The sequence below is a fragment of the Acomys minous genome (assembly GCF_964271855.1).
Source record: "Acomys minous genome assembly, chromosome: 13".
Classification (NCBI taxonomy): Eukaryota; Metazoa; Chordata; class Mammalia; order Rodentia; family Muridae; genus Acomys; species Acomys minous.
Window position 1 is genome coordinate 26335916 of NC_140495.1, and position 18790 is coordinate 26354705.

Sequence of the window (18790 nt, forward strand, 5' to 3'; positions counted from 1 at the left end):
GCAATGAGCTGACCCCCTCCCCCCCCCCCCCCCAGCCTCTGCAGCATGAGTCCCTATGTAGCCTTCCTGCAAAGCAAACAGAGGAGCCTGGCAAGACTCTTACAAAGCCTGCAGGAGTGCTTGTGGTTGTCCTGGGTAAACAGGAGCATGGGCCTTGAGGGAAAAATAAGAGATGAATTTTGATCACCCAGACTCCTGTTAGTAACCCCAATAAATTCATAGGTTTAACAAGGGGGGGGGAAGAGCGAGAGAGATGAATTTTGAGATCTGTCTACATTTAAGGTTCTTTATAATCAACCACATTTCAGTTAGAAAAAAATCAGTAGTTTTTCCTCTCCCACCAAATCTTAACCACCCTTATTAGCAGAAAGAGTAACTTGGAGAGGGTGGGACAGTATTTTCTAGGAGTTAGGTGACCTGGGAAATGTAACCAGGCAGCATGGTTTGCAGCCTGCACAACTGGTCAGTCTACATACAATAGGAGACTGACATCACGGTGGACAGCTTAAGAAGAAGAAAAAAATCCTTAACTTTAGAGCTATCTATTACTGCTCGAAAGTCACCACACTGCCATCCAAACTGCTTCTCTTCCAGCCATCCCTTCCACACACCCTACCTACCCCTGGCTGAAGGGTTTGGATGCTTTAAGCTGTCTGGATGTGACCAACTGCACTATGACAATTGATCCAGCAAAGCTGGCTGAACCCAGGGAGAGCGTTAATGTTAAAACTTTCAGCTGCTTTCAGCAGGAGTAGGGCAAAGGAGCTCACTCAGAACAGTCTGCTGATCAAAAGCAACAGCTGAGGGCTGGGGTGTGGCTCAGGGGTGGAGCCTTTACTTAGCATGCGCAAAGCCCTGGTTCTGGCCCCAGCAGGGTCGAAGGCTGGAGATGGAGCAAGAGAGGCGTCTCTCCACTGGTCCAAGTTCCTGGAGAAAAAGAGTGCCATGGTGCTGTAGGCGGGTTTCAAAGTGGTGCCCCGCCCCCCGCGGGGCGGTGCTTTCTGTTCTGCTAGGTTGTTGTTGCTAGTGGTTTTGTTAAACTCTGAGGAGGCTTAGCCAGTGACAATGTGGGCCCAGGGTCAGGCCGACCTTGTAGGAAGCCAATTCTCCTCGTTTTTAATTTCAATGATCCCTCTCATTCATGTAAATGCGCTGTCAGTTCTGACCCGCGTAGTTTTCATTTTTGTATGTATGAATAACACTCTATTAAATGTCTTTAAATGAAAAATATGGCTCCCTGGGGCAGGCACAAGTTGGTTGTTTACTCTAGGCCCCTCACCCTCCCAGCTCCCTTCTGCAATACCCCGTTGCCACTCAGGAAGCCGTACACCCTAAGTGCCTCGACGCCTACCCCACTGCGCCAGCTGCATCTCTTAGGAATGGCGCCTCACCGATGTCTTTCCATTAGCGAGATAGAAGACACGCGTTCCCGAGATACGGGATGGCATTTCTTGTTAAAGGACTCTTCTTTTCTGACTGGCTGACCGTTGTCAAAAGACAAAGAGAGCCTGGCCTACAGCATCTAACAGTACCTCTGTACGCACAGCTGTCAGCAAGAGGCTGTATCCTGTCCCCAGCCGTGTTCCAGTCGTCCACCATTCACTCAAGAATGGGAAGAGTGAAGAATTTTCAGACAAGAGGTGCTTTATTACTAATTTGGGAGTAAATGACTTGAGATTAACTCATTTTCTTTTCTTTCTTTCTTTTCTTTTCTTTTTTTTTTTTTTGTTTGTTTGTTTGTTTTTGAGACAGGGTTTCTCTGTGCATCCTTGGCTGTTCTGGACTCGCTTTGTAGACCAGGCTGGCCTCAAATTCACAGCGATCCACCTGCCTCTGACTCCCGAGTGCTGGAATTATAGGTGTGTGCCACCACGCCCGCCTCGAGATTAACTAACTTTAAATAGACTGTCAAGTAGGATATCAGATTTGCGAGCAGGGGATGCTAGCCAAGAGCCACTTGCTCTGAGAAGTGTCACAGCTCAGGGAAGCTCTCAGAGGACTTGGGGTGTCAACCTAGAGAGGGGTCCCTTGCAGAGCAAGTTTGCAGAAGGCAGATTACTAAGAAGCTCACCAGGCTGGCACATCCCCCGTCTCTGGCAGATTTCAAAGGCCGGATGCAGATGCAGTAACAAACTCCTGTGTGAGCCTCATGGCCTGGATCCCGTGAGCTCCCTGCCCAGGGTAGAACAGGTGCAGGGAGCTTCCGGAAGAGTCTGTGTCCCCAGTCTTCCTTCTCTTCCTCCTCTATCAAACTCTCATCACGGTTTCCTTTCCTGCAGCCCCAGAACCTCTGAATTACCGAATGTCAGCTGGACACTGACAGACTGGATGCGGGTATGCAAATAAGGTTAGAAATGGGACCAATCAGGGAAAAGCTGTCAAAAATGACTGTCCCGATTGCTCTGATGGTCCCTGCAGTCCACCATCTGCTGCTTTTCCAGCTTTGTAGCTGTGCTCCAGGCAGGCCCTGTCAAGAAATGGGCCTGGGAGGCGACGGATCAAGAGTTGAGAGTGCTTTTGTAGAGGACGTGAGTTCTGATCCCAGCATCCACATTAGCCAGCTCACAACTCTAACTCCAGATCCAGGGGGATCTGATGCATCTATGGGCGTCTGCACTCATATGTAAGTACCACCAAAAGATACACACACACACACACACACACACACACACACACACACACACACACACATATATATATTCTGGAAAAACAAGGGGGCTTTTGTTCAGCTAGTGTTTTTGTTTTCCTTACAGCTTCCAGGGCTTGGGGCTTGAACTTCCTTTCCACTAGAGAGCACTTCATTGGAGACCCCTTTGATCCCCATCAAAGGAGGAAACTGTGTTTCCCTGCCCACTCCCACCCCACCTCCCACCCCCCTACCCCCTACCTCCCACCCCAGTTAAGGATGGCAGAGTGGGGCCAGAGAAATCCTGCATTCATTGTACCGTAGAGTCACCAAACTACCAGCACTTCCGACTACCAGAGGTCTGAGCAGTACATGTCTGATGGCTGCTGCCCATTGGCTGAGAATTCTGTGTGCAAGCCATCTAACTCTTTTACACTTTCAATTACTTCCTGGAGTAGGAGCCAAGGTGAGGGAAGTTGCATGACATCATTCTTGGGGAGATGTGAACAAATATTTACCCAGCACAGATAGGGAACCAGCAGCTACCACCACCAACGTCCAGTTTGGCGAACCAGTGCGTTTACTAGGGTTACTTACTCGAATGTGAATGAGGTCACAGAGGATCCGCTCAAAGGCAGCTGCTTTCCTGAAAGCCCACTGAGGCATGAGGTGCAAGCATCATGACCTGAGTTCAGACACCCAGCTCTCACATGGAAAAGCCGGGGCCAAGCTGTGAGTCTTGTAATCCCAGCACTGGGGAAGTAGAGGCAGGAAGATCCGGAGAAATTACTGTTCTAGGCAAATCGGGGAGCTCCAGGTTGAATGAGAGACCTTGTTCCAAATAAATAAACAAGATAGAGAGTGATTGAAGAAGACACCTAAAGTGGATTTCTGGTCTCCATATGCACTCATATAGGAAGAGGGTTGGAGGGGGGAGGGGGAGATGGAGGCAAGAAGTCTCACGGGGTCTCACTGAACTAAAATCAAAGCAGGTTCATCAGGGCTGCGTTCCTCTACGGAGCTCTGGGGAGAAGCATTTCCACTCTTCTAGCGTCTGGAAGCCATTCATACTTCCTGCCTCAAGCGTCCCTTCAAAGCCAGCAGCTGCAGAGTCCTGTGGCATCGCTCCACTTCCTCAAAGGAAGGTTCTCAGGCTCCTTCCAGACAGACCTGCCAAGCCTCTCAAGGTCTGGACCCCTAATCATACAGGAAGTTGTTTTTGCCCAATAAGGTGCCCTGCCCCACGCCTCGGGATGGGGATCTTACAGCCCTCTTTGCTTTCAGCCTCCTTCGGGAGCTCCCGTCTCCATGGCAACGGACGACGCGGGAAGCTGGACTGCGACACTTGGACAGAGCGCAGCTCCTGCACCTGTGGGGTTTCACAGGTCCGCGGGAAGACCCTGCCCTCTCCACATCTCACAGGACCTGCTCTGCACTCCCTCACCTCTGGGGTAACAGATTCTCCGGTCTCCTGGGACTCTGCCTGCCACCGCCTCAGCCTGTGTCACCGTGTCCAGAGACACAATGAAGGGAGAGTGGCCTTCAGATAGATGCTAAAGCCTAGCTGCACAGGTAAGGCGCACACCTGAGACCTCCGTGAGCGCTCACTCATGATTAATCGAGCACCGGAGCCCCAACCTCATGCAACCTCAAAAACTGCTGTGGTAAAACACTGATTGTCTTGGACCAGAGAGATGTCGCACCACATGACAGCCTAACAAGCGACATGAGTGCATCCCCAGAAGCCTCCAGAAGGAATCGTGGAAGCCGAGAGTGGATTCATAGATGCCTCCACACAGGCATAGTGTCTCTGTCTGTCTGCCTGCCTGTCTGTTTTTCTGTCTGTCTCTCCCTCATTTTAAATAATATTTTTTAATTCTTTGAGAATTTCGTGCACTCCTCCCAACTTCTCTCTACCCTCAGCACCTCCTCCCCCACTTTTTAATTTCCTTCTGTCCCTCCCGCCTCCTCCCATTGAGTCCAGCTGGCACTGCCCTCCGAGTGTGGTAGACTTTCAGTCTCCCTCCCATCAGCTATGAGGTGCCACTAGCTCCTCAGCCACTGGTGGGATTTCTAATGCACCCCATCCCCCCACCCCATGCTGTGATTTTTGTCTGGCTTGCAAAACTCTTACGCACATTGTCACGGTTACCGTGAATTCATTTGTGTGCCTGCTCTGCTCTGCTTGGAAAACAAGGCTACATTGAAGTCACCCGGCACCCCTGGCTCTTAGAATCCTGCCGCGCTCCCCCCTGCCCCCCTCTTTGGAGAAGTTCCCTGAACTTTGGGAGAAAGGATGCAATATGAATAACCCATTTTGAGATGAGCTTTCTGTGGTCTCTTATTCTCTGCACGTTAACCAGATAGGGGGTCTCCGTGTTAATTGTCTTCGACTTCGAGAGTAGTCTTCCCTAAGGGCTGAACAATAAATGGTATATTATGGGAGGTAGCAACTGCTTCCTGATTGTATTTAACGTCCTCTTCATGGGATGGGACTCACATCTGACACGGTTAGTGGGGCCAAGAACTTATGGCTAGATAGGTTTTGGGTCCTAGGGGACAACCTAATACTATTATTCTCTCTCTGCTGAGTGTCTCCCTGAAAAGGGACTGGGGACATAGACTGAGGTGGTAGGAGTCAGGGCAGCTCTGCCCAAGGGAGCACAGGGTGACCCCAGCTACCGTGGAGGTGGGGAAGCACAGAACAGGTCCTGTGGGGGGGTGGGGGGGGTGGAGTGAGGAGGGCGGTATCCTCCTGGTGTCCTTTGGAAACCTTTGAATACACAAATCTATGGGTATAGCACTAAGTCATTAGGTGTCGTTTTAAGGCTATATCAATTTAGCAGAATAATAGTATTAGGTACTCTCTCCTAGGGCTGATACCAATCAACCCATATATTCTCGGCCCCGTAAACAGCGTCAGGTGTAAGTTCCATCTCATGGGTTGGACATTAGATGCAATCAGAAGGCAATTGGTAATTCCCATGACATTTGTGGCACCATTGCACCAGCGGGCAATATCTTGTCAGGCCAGTCATTTAAATAAAATCATAACTAAAACAAACAAACAAATCAAAAGCCATACTTGCTGGGCTCAGTAGAAGGCGCTTGCCACCAAGCCTGGAGACCAGTTTCTAATTCTTGAAAGTGCAAGGCGCAAACAGAGCATTGACTACTATACACTGTCCTCTGACCCTCCCTGTGGCACCCTGGGACTGACACTTGGGCCACGAGCAGCATAGCCTTGGGCAATGCAGCGACCTGGAAAGGATGGTAATGCCAGACAGAGGCAGAGGGCTCTGGGTTTACTTTGGGGATGAACAGCTCTTTTCTTTTTCACTCCCCATTGCTATTTATATAGCACTTAGCTAGCAAGGCTCGAGCAAAAAGTCCTTGTGGCCTCTTTATCAGTTTCTTTGCCTACACGTTGCTGACCTTGGGGTCTCATTTGCCTGTAGCTTTCTTTAGTCATGTAGCTACATTTGGCCAGATTTTGTCCCTGAGAAAAGAATTGTAGACCTCTGGATAGATGGACACACACACACACAACACAAAATGTAACTTCTGTTGTTGTTTTTCCGAGACAGGGTTCCTGTCTCTGTCCTGGACTCTCTTTGTAGACCAGGCTGGCCTCGAACACACAGAGATATACCTGCTTCTGCCTCCCCAAGAGCTGGGATTACAGGCGTGCACCACCACGCCTGGCAACACCAATTTTCTTTCTTTCTTTCTTTTTTCTTTTTTATTGTATATGAGTGCTTTATCTGCAGAAAAGAGCATCAGATCACATTATAGATGGTTGTGAGCCACCATGCGGTTGCTGGGAATTGAACTCAGGACCTTTGGAAGAGCAGGCGGCGCTCTTAACCACTGAGACATCTCTCCAGCCCAACACCAATTTTCTTAATGGAGAACATTTGCAGAGTCTGTGCATGTGTAGTCTGATCATCAGTAAAAACTTCAGAATAGCTGGTGAAAAATGCTCCCTAGAATGAACAGTGCTGCAGGCTTTCCACCTGACACCTGGCCGGGCTCCTGTACCAAACACCAAGTGGAGACTGGCTGCTTTAAAGAACAGAAGTGGGAGCTGAGGACAGCCAGGGATACACAGAGAAACCCTGTCTCAAAAAGCCAAAACTAAATAAGAAGAAATTAAAAATAAAAAAAAGAAAAGAAACCCACTGGGGAAGTTGAGACTGGGCAGCTCGAATTCCTGACTGAACTTTCTCTCCAAGGCTGAGCTTCCATAGCTGAGCTTTGCTTCCCTTTCTCATGGCAGGAATTTTATATTATGAGGTAAACAATAGTAGTGGCTCTTGGAGATGGTATGTTTCTAGCTGTCCTCAAAGTCACACGTTTTACCTCTTGGGCTGTTTCACTCTTCTCTCCCCTCCTTGTCACGGAGTTAGGAGTTCAGCCCATCCCCAGGCAGAGGCCTTGTCTTGACATAACCATGCTTAGATCTGAAGGACTTGGAGAACCATCTTCGCAGTGAAACTTAAGTGGCTGTGACAACTTACCAATATAATGTACATTATAAATTTTATAAATGTACGTTATAAGTATACATGTATATTATAAATGTACATTATACACATATAAAGAAACAGACAAAAACTATGGACCCATGCGATAATGGCTCCAATTCAACTCACCAGGGCATTCAGGCTAAAGCGAGGCCTCTGAGATTCTCAGCCAGGTGGTGGCGGCAGCACACGCCTTTAATCCCAGCACTGCGGAGGCAGAGGCAGGCAGATCTCTGAGTTAGAGGCTAGCCTGAGCTACAAAGCGAGTCCAGGACAGCCAGGGCTATTACACAGAGGAAACCCTGTCTCAAAAAAACAAAAACAAAAACAAAAACAAAAAAAGATTCTCAGAGAAGGGCCACAGCAGTTGTTTTTTTTTTATTTCTGGGATTTCGAGAGTGAGGCACATTCTGTGCTGGATTTCAACTTAAGTTACCGTTTTCAGAAATCAAAGTGGAGCCGAACACTGCAACACAATGCCAAGAGCAAAGGAAAGAAAACAAAAACCCAAAGGGGCTCCCCCATCGGCGGTCCCTGGGCTTCAGAAGTTTCTGAAGACATACCAGAGGCACTGCACACAGACGCGGACCTCCGTGTGTCCTGCCATCCAAAGAGACCTGAAGAACGCCATTGACAGTGAGCAGGTCCTTAAAAAGGTGAGAGGCGGGGACCTGTCCTTCCTTGAAACAGACTCCCTGGAGTTCAGTTCTAGGGACATTCCTCCAGCCCAAAGCTGACTGCGCCACCAGCTCTGCATTTCCTTGACTAAGTGACATTCACAACGTTGCTGTGTCCCTGGCCACCAAGGGCCTGCCCCGCTGTCGGCCTCTCTTGCACCCACGCACCTGCCCTGCTACGCCTGCCAGGATGTGTTTTGTGGGGCCAGGAATTGAGTCCACCACACCTCAAATAATACCACCTTCCAGGTTTCTCTCTAAGGGCCCCCCTTTCCTCTGACTCCAGCCTCCCCAGTTTGCACCCCTCCTTCCCTCTTGGCCTTTCTTCACACCTATTCTGCTCTGCCCACTTCACCTGCCCTCCAAGTTTTTCTAGTCCTTTCTTTTTCCAGTTTCGACCAAGTTCCCACATACATCTCCCTGCCTCGGTGAAGAGCTTAAGCATTCTTTAAAGAAATGGCTTGCGCGCGCGTGCGCGCGCGCGTATGTGTGTGTGTGTGTGTGTGTGTGTGTGTGTGTGTGTGTGTGTGTGTGTGTGTGTGCGCGCGCGCGCACGCGCGCGCCTGGTTGTCTGTATGTGAACCACACATGTGACAGCAGAGGCCAGCAGAGACCAGCAGAGGGCGGCAGAGACCAGCAGAGGGCGGCAGAGGCCAGCAGATAGCCTGGTGCTGGAACCAAACCCTGGTCCTCGGCAAAGAGGAGCAAGTGCTCTTAATTGCTGAGCCATCTTTCCAGCCTCACAATCATCCTTCTCGAGGGATAAAATAATCATTGGTAAAAAGTTTTAGGATTTTTTAAAAAACTATGTGTATGTGGAGAGGTGTACATGAGTGCAGGTACCTATGAAAGCCAGAAGAAGGAGACAGAGCTACCGGCCACTGTTAGCCGCCCAACATGCTCTTAGCCATGGAGTCACCTTCCAAGCCCACTAATTAATTTTTGTTTTTTTACTGAAGTTCTTATAATTAGCCAAATTCACCAAACTTTTTAATACAGCCATCATGAGAAATACAATTGACATCCCATCCGGGATGAATCTTTGGGTAGACACGACTAAAAGGGCAGCATAAGTCGGTGGCACGCTGTGACTATGAAGATCATTAAGAGCCTTGTAAGGGATTGGGGACACAGGTCAGTGGTTTGGAACACTTGATGCTTGAACAGAGTGCAAGATTGGTTCCCAGCACCCACGTGGGGGGCCTCACAAGCGTCTCCAACTCCAGTTCCAGGAGATCTGACGGCCTCTCCCAGCCTCCAAGGGTGCTGCCCAGGCATTCACACAAGCAGAACACTCGTACACATAAAATTAAAATAAAGAAGGCTTAAAAAAAAAAAGCCTTATGAAACAATCATCATCCTTGCTACGTAAGATGGGATGTAAAGTCCTTCCTGCCTTTCTAGTCCCTTAAAGGAAAACAAAAGCTGTTTGTACGGACTAACTTGATTTTGGAACGTAATAGTGTGCAGTAACCTGTGGTAAATCTGACCTACAGTGCCGTGGCCTGTCCATGGCAGAAACAAGATGCATGGGTAGTAACTACCTCGGACACTCATCCAGCCATCTTGTGGCAGTAGCCTTTCCCACACAGTCAGAGGCATGGTTGTGTCTTTATGATGGCCACCTGTGGTTTTCCTACACTCCAGTTTATGCTTGTAAGAGCTGGTGATGCCACAACATGCAGCCTGCCGGTTTCCTTGGAGCCTTTGCTCATGACCATCCGAGATGAGAGCTACAAGCCGGCCAAGGAGGTCTGCATCTGGGGCCTTCAGCTGACCAACCCGGAGGTCGCCAGACTCGTGAGTGGGGTTTTAAGTTTCTTTAAACCTTAAAATTAAAAACAAGCAAACAACACCCTGCATTCCAGATGGGGTTCGTTTGGTTGCTGATTTATTGATAGGCTGCAAGATTTTCTTTCCTAAAAAAATAACACTATTTTAATGAGATACTTCAAACTTATTTTAAAATGTGGAAAATAACAACTAATATCCATAAACCCACATTCAGAATGTAATATACCCCTTTAAATTAATTTTCTTAAAGACTTATTTATTTAACTTCGCGTGTATGAAGAAGGTTTTACCTGCAGCGATGTATGTGCACCGCCTGCCCGCCTGTTGGATCAACTGGAACTGGCGTTGCAGACAGTTGTGAGTTGCCATGTGGGTGCTGGGAACTAAACCCAGGTCTTGTGAAAATGCTTTTAACCACTTTACCATCTCCCCAGCCCCATGATATACTCCTTTAAGAGACTGAAATGTGCAGATGCTGACCAATATCCAAGCTTCAATCACTTTTTTCCCACCTACTTCCCAACGATGGCATCTGCCTAACGTAGATGTGCATCCACCACGCATACACTAACACTTTTACATGTATGCCTGCATGCTGTCTACATATATATACTTTTACAAATCAGACTTTCATGTTACGTTGTCAAGAATCACCCATGTTCAATAATCCTAACCATTATCCTATTACGTATGCAATTATAGACTGACCAATTTTAAAATTTGAACTTCTCTTACTCCAAGTAAGAACTTCACTTATGGAAAAGACAGATCAGATAATTCAGACCAACTCTTTCACTGAGAACTCGATAAGCTAAACATACATGTACATATGTGTGTACACATGCACACGTGATCCCAGGGAGCACGGCAGTCAGAGACCTGGGGAAAAGAATCCTTGGGGTTTTTTGGGGGGAGGGGGTTGTTGTTTTGTTTTGTTTTGTTTTGTTTTTTTGAAACAGGCTTTCTCTGTGTAGTCTTGGCTGTCCTGGACCCACTTTGTAGATTAGGCTGGCCTTGAACTCACAGAGATGTGCCTGTCTCTGCCTCCCCGAGTCTGGCTAGAATATTTAATTTTTAAAAAGATAGTTGAGAAACTTAGAAACATGGTAAGAAACTAAGTTGGATGTGGTGGCGCACGCTTTTAGTCCTAGCACTAGAGAGGCAGAGGCAGGTGGATTTCTGTAAGTTCCAGGCCACCCTGGTTACATAGCAAGTTTCAGGCCACCTAGGGTTACATAATGAGACCCTATCTCAACAAAACAAAACAACAAGACAACACACAAAGAAGGCCACACAGCACGCCTCTCTATTAAAAAGAGCACCAGTACAGGAGGCTACACTTCATCATTAAGACATCAGTATCTCAGGGACAGTGGGGTGGCTCAGCAGGCAGAGCACTTGCTGCTTACGCTTGAACTGGCAAGATGGCTCAGTGGGGTAAAGGCATTTGCTTTGCAAGCCTGAGTTCCACCCGCAGAACCTATGTAAAAAATGAAACGAGAGCATCAACTCCACAATATTATCCCCTGACCTCCACACCCATGCCACAGTAAGAACACATCCCTTCCCCCCCCCAACATAATACATTTTTTAATAATAAAAATTTTTAAATAAAAAATGTTTTTTAAATCAACAGCTGCCGCCTGGCATGGTGACCCACACCTATAATCCTGGCACTCAAGGAGGCAGAGGCAGGCAGATCTCTGTGAGTTCGAGGACAGCCTGGTCTGCTAAGTGAGTCCAGGACAGTCAAAGCTACACAGAAAACAAAAACAAAAAACAAAAAAGCAACGACAGCTGCCATAGTCTGCAGAAGCCGTCAATATCATAGGCTGTGTGGCTGAAGCCTAAAATCAAGGTGTCAGGAAGGCTGATATTTCCTTCCTGTGTCTTAACACAATTCTCTGCTTATGAGGACACTAACGGCATCAAGTTGGGGGTCATCCCAAGGTCTCATCAAAACACAGGCACCTGTCTCCAAAATACATCCTTAGGGGGCTGTAACCTGAGCCTCAGAGATGGCTGGGGTTAGAACCTCCCAGCGCCTGCAGTGTATCTCATCACAGGGTTTCCGGTCGCACAGGATTCTTCGGGGAATCATTGTTTTAAAAAGGAAACCGCCTTTATTTTCATGCTACCTTTCCTTGTAGAAAATCAACTTGGAAGCAAAAAAAGTTGAGGTCATTGATAGGCTTGGCTCGGGACTATCTGAAAACTCCAAGCACCTAAAGTAGCCCTGATGGAAGTACTTCTTCATCTTGTAGGCTTTGTTTCTGGAGCAGAAGGGGCAAGCCGCTTGCCCGGTTACTACCTTGGAAATTGTTGATTGCAAGATGGATCGGTGGTCTCTGGGGCGACTTGGGAAAGCCTTGCAGTTCAGCAGTTTGCATTTCCTGGCCCTTGATTACTGCAAGTAAGGCTGAAAGTGGAGCTCTGCAGGCCGGGCCCTACATGGTTACTGCCAGAGGAGGGAGGGGGAGGGGAGGGCCACACCCACTTTCTTTGTGCCTCATCCAGAGAGAAAAGGAACCCTCTAAACCGGGAGATGGTGGTGCACGCCTTTAATTAATTATTTATTTATTTACTTACTTACTTACTTACTTATTTTGGTTTTTTGAGACAGGGTTTCTTCTGTGGATCCCTGAGTGTCTTGGACCTCGCTTTACAGAGTAAGGTCCAGGACAGCTAAGACTACAGAGAAACCCAGTCTTGAAAAACAAAAGAAAATTTAAAAATTAAAAAAAAAAAAAGAAAGAACCGGGCGTGGTGGCGCACGCCTTTAATCCCAGCACTCGGGAGGCAGAGGCAGGTGGATCACTGTGAGTTCCAAGGCCAGCCTGGTCTACAAAGCGAGTCCAGGACAGCCAAGGCTACACAGAGAAACTCTGTCTCGAAAAACCAAAAAAAAAAAAAAAAGAAAAGAAAAGAAAAAGAAAAAGAAAGAAAGAAAGGGATCTCTCTAGCCTTCCTCCTATGCCCAAGTAGATGTTAGCGTTCCCGTTTGTTCTTTGAGCAAGTGTTTGTTGAAAGCGAGCATCTTAGCCTGTGTTTCTAGCACTGCCATGACCAAAAGGTAAGCCGGGAGGAAAGGGCTTATTCAGTTTATACTTCCGTTGGGAGTTGGTCTGGTGTTATGTATTCTGGTGCTAGTTATTGGCCCCAAGATCTGATTGCCGCCCAAATGAACAGACACTCACGTGCCCCAACATGATATTTGTTACCTTGCCTCCCTGTTTGACCAATAAAACGCTGATACCTGGGTAGGCCCCGGAAGAAGGTAGGTGTGGCAAAGGTTCACAGGTGAGGTGGGGGGGGGGCAGGGGTTGGGGGGGCGGGAGGGAGTGAAGGATCTTGGGAAGGAGAAGGGGAGATGAGAGAAGCACATGGCCAGTGTAGATGGAGGATTTGACCCAGATGAAGAATATTAGCAAGTGTTTGGGATTATGGATATGCAGTAGCTCTATAGGAATTACAGAAGCAGACAGCATGGGATTTGGGCAGGGAAGGATGGAAGGTAGTTTAGGGAATTAATATCTGCCCTGCCCCAGGTGTCTGTGTTTTTATTGATTGATAGCAGGTTAGGAAATACCACTGTAGTAAATTATAGCCTAATAATAAACATTTATTAGGCCATACTTCTAAATTAACAACAACATACGTCCACATCATCAAAGGAAGCCAGGACAGGGACTCAAACAGGGCAGGCTTTCTTAGAGAGGCTGGGCTTTCTCAGAGTCCCACTGCCAGCTTCATCGTCATGTCCACATCATGATGGCCACATCACGATAGCCACATCATCATGTCCACGTCATGATGCCCACATCATCATGTCCACATCATCATGTCCACATCATGATGGCCACATCACGATAGCCACATCATCATGTCCACGTCATGATGCCCACATCATCATGTCCACATCATCATGTCCACATCATCATGTCCACATCATCATGTCCACATCATGATGGCCACATCACGATAGCCACATCATCATGTCCACATCATGATGGCCACATCATCATGTCCACATCATCATGTCCACGTCATGATGCCCACATCATCATGTCCACATCATCATGTCCACGTCATGATGCCCACATCATCATGTCCACATCATCATGTCCACATCATCATGTCCACATCATCATGTCCACATCATCATGTCCACGTCATGATGCCCACATCATCATGTCCACGTCATCATGTCCACGTCATCATGTCCACATCATCATGTCCACATCATCATGTCCACATCATGATGGCCACATCACGATAGCCACATCATCATGTCCACATCATGATGGCCACATCATCATGTCCACATCATCATGTCCACGTCATGATGCCCACATCATCATGTCCACATCATCATGTCCACATCATGATGGCCACATCATCATGTCCACATCATGATGGCCACATCATCATGTCCACATCATCATGTCCACGTCATGATGCCCACATCATCATGTCCACATCATCATGTCCACATCATGATGGCCACATCATCATGTCCACATCATCATGTCCACGTCATGATGCCCACATCATCATGTCCACATCATCATGTCCACGTCATGATGCCCACATCATCATGTCCACATCTTCATGCCCGCATCACCATATCCACATCACGATGCCCACATTATCATATCCACATCACCATTTCCACATCGTCATATCCAGAACGCTGGGACCTGGAAGTGACTAGCAACCTGGTGATCTGCATTGTCTTTTGGGCCAGGCCGTATCAAGCTCCTACATCTAGGACCGGAGGTGCCTAGTAATCTAAGTGACCCTTACAGCCAAGGGCTCCCCAGGCTCCCACAACCGGAACCAGAGATACCTAATACTAATGGCCCTTACATTATCTGCATAGCCAGAGGTTCCTCAAGCTCCTAGAACCAGCCCAGTGGTGGCTAACAGCCCAAATGACCTTAACGCTATCTGTACAACCAAGATCAGGCCAGACCCTTCCTTAGGCCCTTAAGCACTGGCCAAGGCAGCCTATCTTGAAGAACCCATCTTCTTGAAGAAATGGCATGTACCTTGCTGGGCGTGGTGGCACACGCTTGTAATCCCAGCACTCTGGGAGGAAGAGGCAGGCGGATCTCTGTGAGTTCGATGCCAGCCTTGTCTACAAAGTGAGTCCAGGACAGCCAGGGCTATTACAAAGAGAAGCCCTGTCCCAAAAAACAAAACAAACAAAGAAATCACATGTACCATGAGTTGAATTTCGATGTAATTATGCTTTCTTGTGCACTGGGATTGTATTACGACAGGAAACTCCCCCCCCACCCCCCGCCACCCCCCCACCCCCCCCCGCCACCCCCTCACCCCCCCCCCGCCACCCCCTCACCCCCCACCCCCCCACCCCCCGCCAAATTATACTGTGTTTAAATGTGCTAGGAATAAACTGCCTGGCATCAGACTCCCTGAAATTTTGATCCAGGTTGATGAAGTCAGTCTGAACTGAGTTTTCATTCTCACCTCTTCACCGGCCATGGCCACCTGCAGGCTCTCCCTCAGGTTTAAAAGCCATGCGTGCAGTCTGTCCTGTCATTTCTCTTCAGGTTTGGAAATGAGGAGCTTGAGTGTGTCTTCTCATGCCTGGAAAACAACCAAAGCCTCCAAGGCCTCAGTCTACGCTACTGTGGGCTGAGGCCCCAGAGTGGGCCAAGGCTGGGCTCGGTCATCAGTCAGAGTGCCATTTGGTGAGCCACCCTACGCCCCTGCGCACCTTGTCTCTATTTTAACTGATTGCACAATGCATCCTGTTGGCTATTTTTGTTTTTTTTTCCCCCCCTCCATCTCTTCCTCCCTCCCTCTTTATTCTCTTTTTTTGGTGAGTGTATATGCTCATGTGGGTACATATGCATGCATGTGGAGGTCAGAGGTCAACTTGACCAGATATCATTCCTCCAGTGTTCTTTTCTTTTTTTAATATATGATACATTTTTATTTTTATGTTTTTTATTTATTTATTTATTTATTTATTTATTTATTATGTATACCGTGCTCTGCTTGCATATACTCCTGCAAGCCAGAAGAGGGAGTCATATCACATTACAGATGGTTGTGAGCCACCATGTGGTTGCTGGGAATTGAACTCAGGACCTTCGGAAGAGCAGGCGGCGCTCTGAACCACTGAGCCATCTCTCCAGCCCCTCAGTGTTCTTTTCTTGTTCTTGAATCAGGGTCTCTCACTGGCTTGAGGTTCACCAAACAGGCTAGGCCCGATGCCAGAGCGCTCCAGGCATGCACCTGCCTCTCCCCTTCCGACAATGGGATTCAAAGTGCAATGCCATTCCCAGTGCCGCTGTTGCTTTCTAAATTTTACTAGAAACTTGTATCTTAGCTGGGCATGGTGGGCGTGTGCCTTTAATCCCAGAACTCGGGAGGCAGAGGCAGGCAGATCTCTGTGAGTTTGAGGCCAGCCTGGTCTACAAAGAGAGTTCCAGGACAGCCAAGGCTACACTGAGAAACCCTGTCCCAAAAAACAAGAAAGAAAGAAAGAAAGAAAGAAAGAAAGAAAGAAAGAAAGAAACTTATATCTTTTAAAAATTTTGTTTGTAAGCCATGCCTTTAGTTCCAGCACTTGGGAGGCAGAGGCAGGAGGATCTCTGTGAGTTCCAGGCCAGCCTGGTCTACAGAGACAGTTCCAGCTAAGACTGTTACACAGAGAAACCCTGCCTCGAAAAAACAAAAACTCAAAACTTTTTTTAAAAGATAAGAAAATTATATTGTTTAAAAAATTTTGTTTTTATGGTGTGTGTGTACACATGCATGTATATGACCCGTGCACACTGGTCAGAGGAGTACATCAAATGTATTTCTCTATTACTCTCTCTCTCTCTCTCTCTCTCTCTCTCTCTCTCTCTCTCTCTCTCCTCTCTTCTCTCTTCTCTCTTCTCTCTTCTCTCCTCTCCTCTCTTCTCCTTCTCCTTCTCCTTCTCCTTCTCCTTCTCCTTCTCCTTCTTCTTCTTCTTCTTCTTCTTCTTCTTCTTCTCTCTCTCTCTCTCTCTTGAGACAATGTCTCCCATGAACAGGAAATTTTCCATTTCAGGTAGACAGGCTAGTAAAGTTGCAAACACCCACCTGTTTCTACCTCCCAATGCACAGGTACTTGTGGACATGGCTGGCTTTTACATGGGTGCTGGAGATTTGAACTCTTGGTTTTATAAAAAGTGTTTCAGCAATGCCCAGTGTTTTTCTATGGAGATGAAACACAGGCTCCTGTGCTTGCTTGGTGAGCACTTTACTTACTAAGCTCTTTCCTTGGCCCCTCTTTGATTTTTCTTTCTTTCTTTCTTCCTTCCTTCCTTTCTTTCTTTTTAAGATTTATTTATTTATTATGTATATAGTGTTCTTCCTGCATATAACACCTGCAGGCCAGAAGAGGGCACCAGATTTCATTGTAGATGGTTGTGAGCCACCATGTGGTTGCTGGGAATTGAACTCAGGACCTTTAGAAGTACAGGCAGTGTTCTTAACCTCTAAGCCATCTCTCCAGCCCCCCTCTTTGATTTTTCTTACCCTGAAAAGAAAAGGCATTTAGTGAACTTTGAAGACCAAGGGTGTCTGCTGAAGGCATGGTTTGTGCTGTCAGCACAGCCAGCTTTTCGCCACATAGTCTAGTGTATGGTTACTATAATTAGCCACTGACTCTGCTATGTCATTTATGACTAGTTAGTTATATTAGATAAAGATCTTAAATGCAAAGTTGTAGTGGGCCTGACAGCCAATGAGCAATGTTTTCTGTCCTCTCTCCCCAGTGAGCTGCGCCTGGATGGAAATTATTTGCAGTGTTCTGGGGCTCTGGCTCTACTCAGACCCATAGCAGAATATGCAGAGATGCAGGGGACAGACCAGGCCGCCGCCTTGACATCGTCACACGAGGGAAATCCCCCTCCGCTTCCCCAAGGTGAGCACTGTGCGCCACTTCTAGGCAGCCCCTGTTGCTTCCTGAAGGAGGACTCTGCTTAGTAACTAGGCGACCTTCTTAGCACTACTGCTGGAGTGTGTGGGAGGCAGAATAATAGGCCGTGATGGGGTCTCTGTCCTGACCCTCAGAACCTGTGACTATGTTCACATGATGGACCTCAAGTCAGGAGGAGTCGAAGATGGAGATGCCCTCCTAGACTAGCCTGGTGGGTCAAGTGTAATCACAATGACCTTTCTAAGAGGCAGACAGGAGGGCGGGAGAAGATGACAGTGGAAACAGAGACCATGTGGGCTGAGCTGGAAAGTAGGTGGCCTCTAGTCTCTGGAAAAAGCAAAATAAATAAATAAATAAATAAATAAATAAATAAATTCCCAGAATCGTCACTGGACTGCAAATGTCTTTACAGTCATTTGTAGGAGACTTCCAGATTGCAGAGAAGTAAGCTTGTGTTCCCTCAAGCCACTCCTACACACACACACACACACACACACACACACACACACACACACACACATACACCTCTGACTCTATTTCCTTCAGTTTTGTGAGTCAGGGTCTTGCCATGTAGCTCAGGCTGGCCTCGAAAGCTTGCTAGTCGCCCCATCTCTGCCTCTCGAGTGTTGAGATTACAGGTGTGAGCCACCACTGCCAGATGCTAAACTCATGTTCTGCTAAGCAACTCAATGTGTGGTCATTTATCACAGCAGTGACGGGAGACTAACATACCGTATTGATCAGACCATCAAGTTAGTAAAAAGCAGTTCAAATGGGATTACAATGTAGGAGCCAGGCCGACTGGGCTGCCTGCCTGTCTTGCTGTTTCATGTCCTGTTTCTAGCAGCTTCCGTGTCTGTGTTTATCTTGGTTAGCTAGTCGTGTTTACTGCTCTGAGAACGCGCCCCTCCCTTCCTCAAGACTTTTCCTCCTGTGTGCAATCACCTCTTGAGCGATTTCACCTGGGAGGAGGATTCCTGTTTTGCTGCCTATAAGAAGGCTCTTTGGAACTCTGGAAGAGGAATAAACCGCTGCCATGGCTGCTGCCGCAGCTGCTGCTCTCTTAGCACAAAGGACCCGCTGTGTTGTATTGTGTGTGTGTGTGTGTGTGTGTGTGTGTGTGTGTGTGTGTGTGTGTGCATGAGTTAAATCTGCAGTCCCTCGCCCTCGACTCGGTACTGCGGTGGCACGGGCGCCACATTAAAGAATACTTCATTTATGTGTG

The 18790-nt window shown here is 47.7% G+C and overlaps 1 protein-coding gene across 2 annotated transcripts in view; it reads left to right on the top strand.

The window, feature by feature from the left end:
* Positions 1-3208: 3208 nt before the first annotated feature.
* Positions 3209-18790, top strand: part of LOC311581315 (uncharacterized protein) — a 32917-nt gene continuing 17335 nt past the window's right edge. The window contains exons 1-7 of one of the 2 annotated variants that reach the window (XM_084753430.1): positions 3209-3813; positions 3911-4198; positions 7598-7808; positions 9477-9629; positions 11888-12036; positions 15200-15340; positions 17402-17550. In XM_084753430.1, the coding sequence (XP_084609556.1) occupies positions 7629-7808; positions 9477-9629; positions 11888-12036; positions 15200-15340; positions 17402-17550 (772 nt within the window). In that variant the 5' untranslated portion in view covers positions 3209-3813; positions 3911-4198; positions 7598-7628. The remainder of the gene's footprint in view (positions 3814-3910; positions 4199-7597; positions 7809-9476; positions 9630-11887; positions 12037-15199; positions 15341-17401; positions 17551-18790) is intronic. The other variant, XM_084753431.1, reaches the window with a different exon arrangement.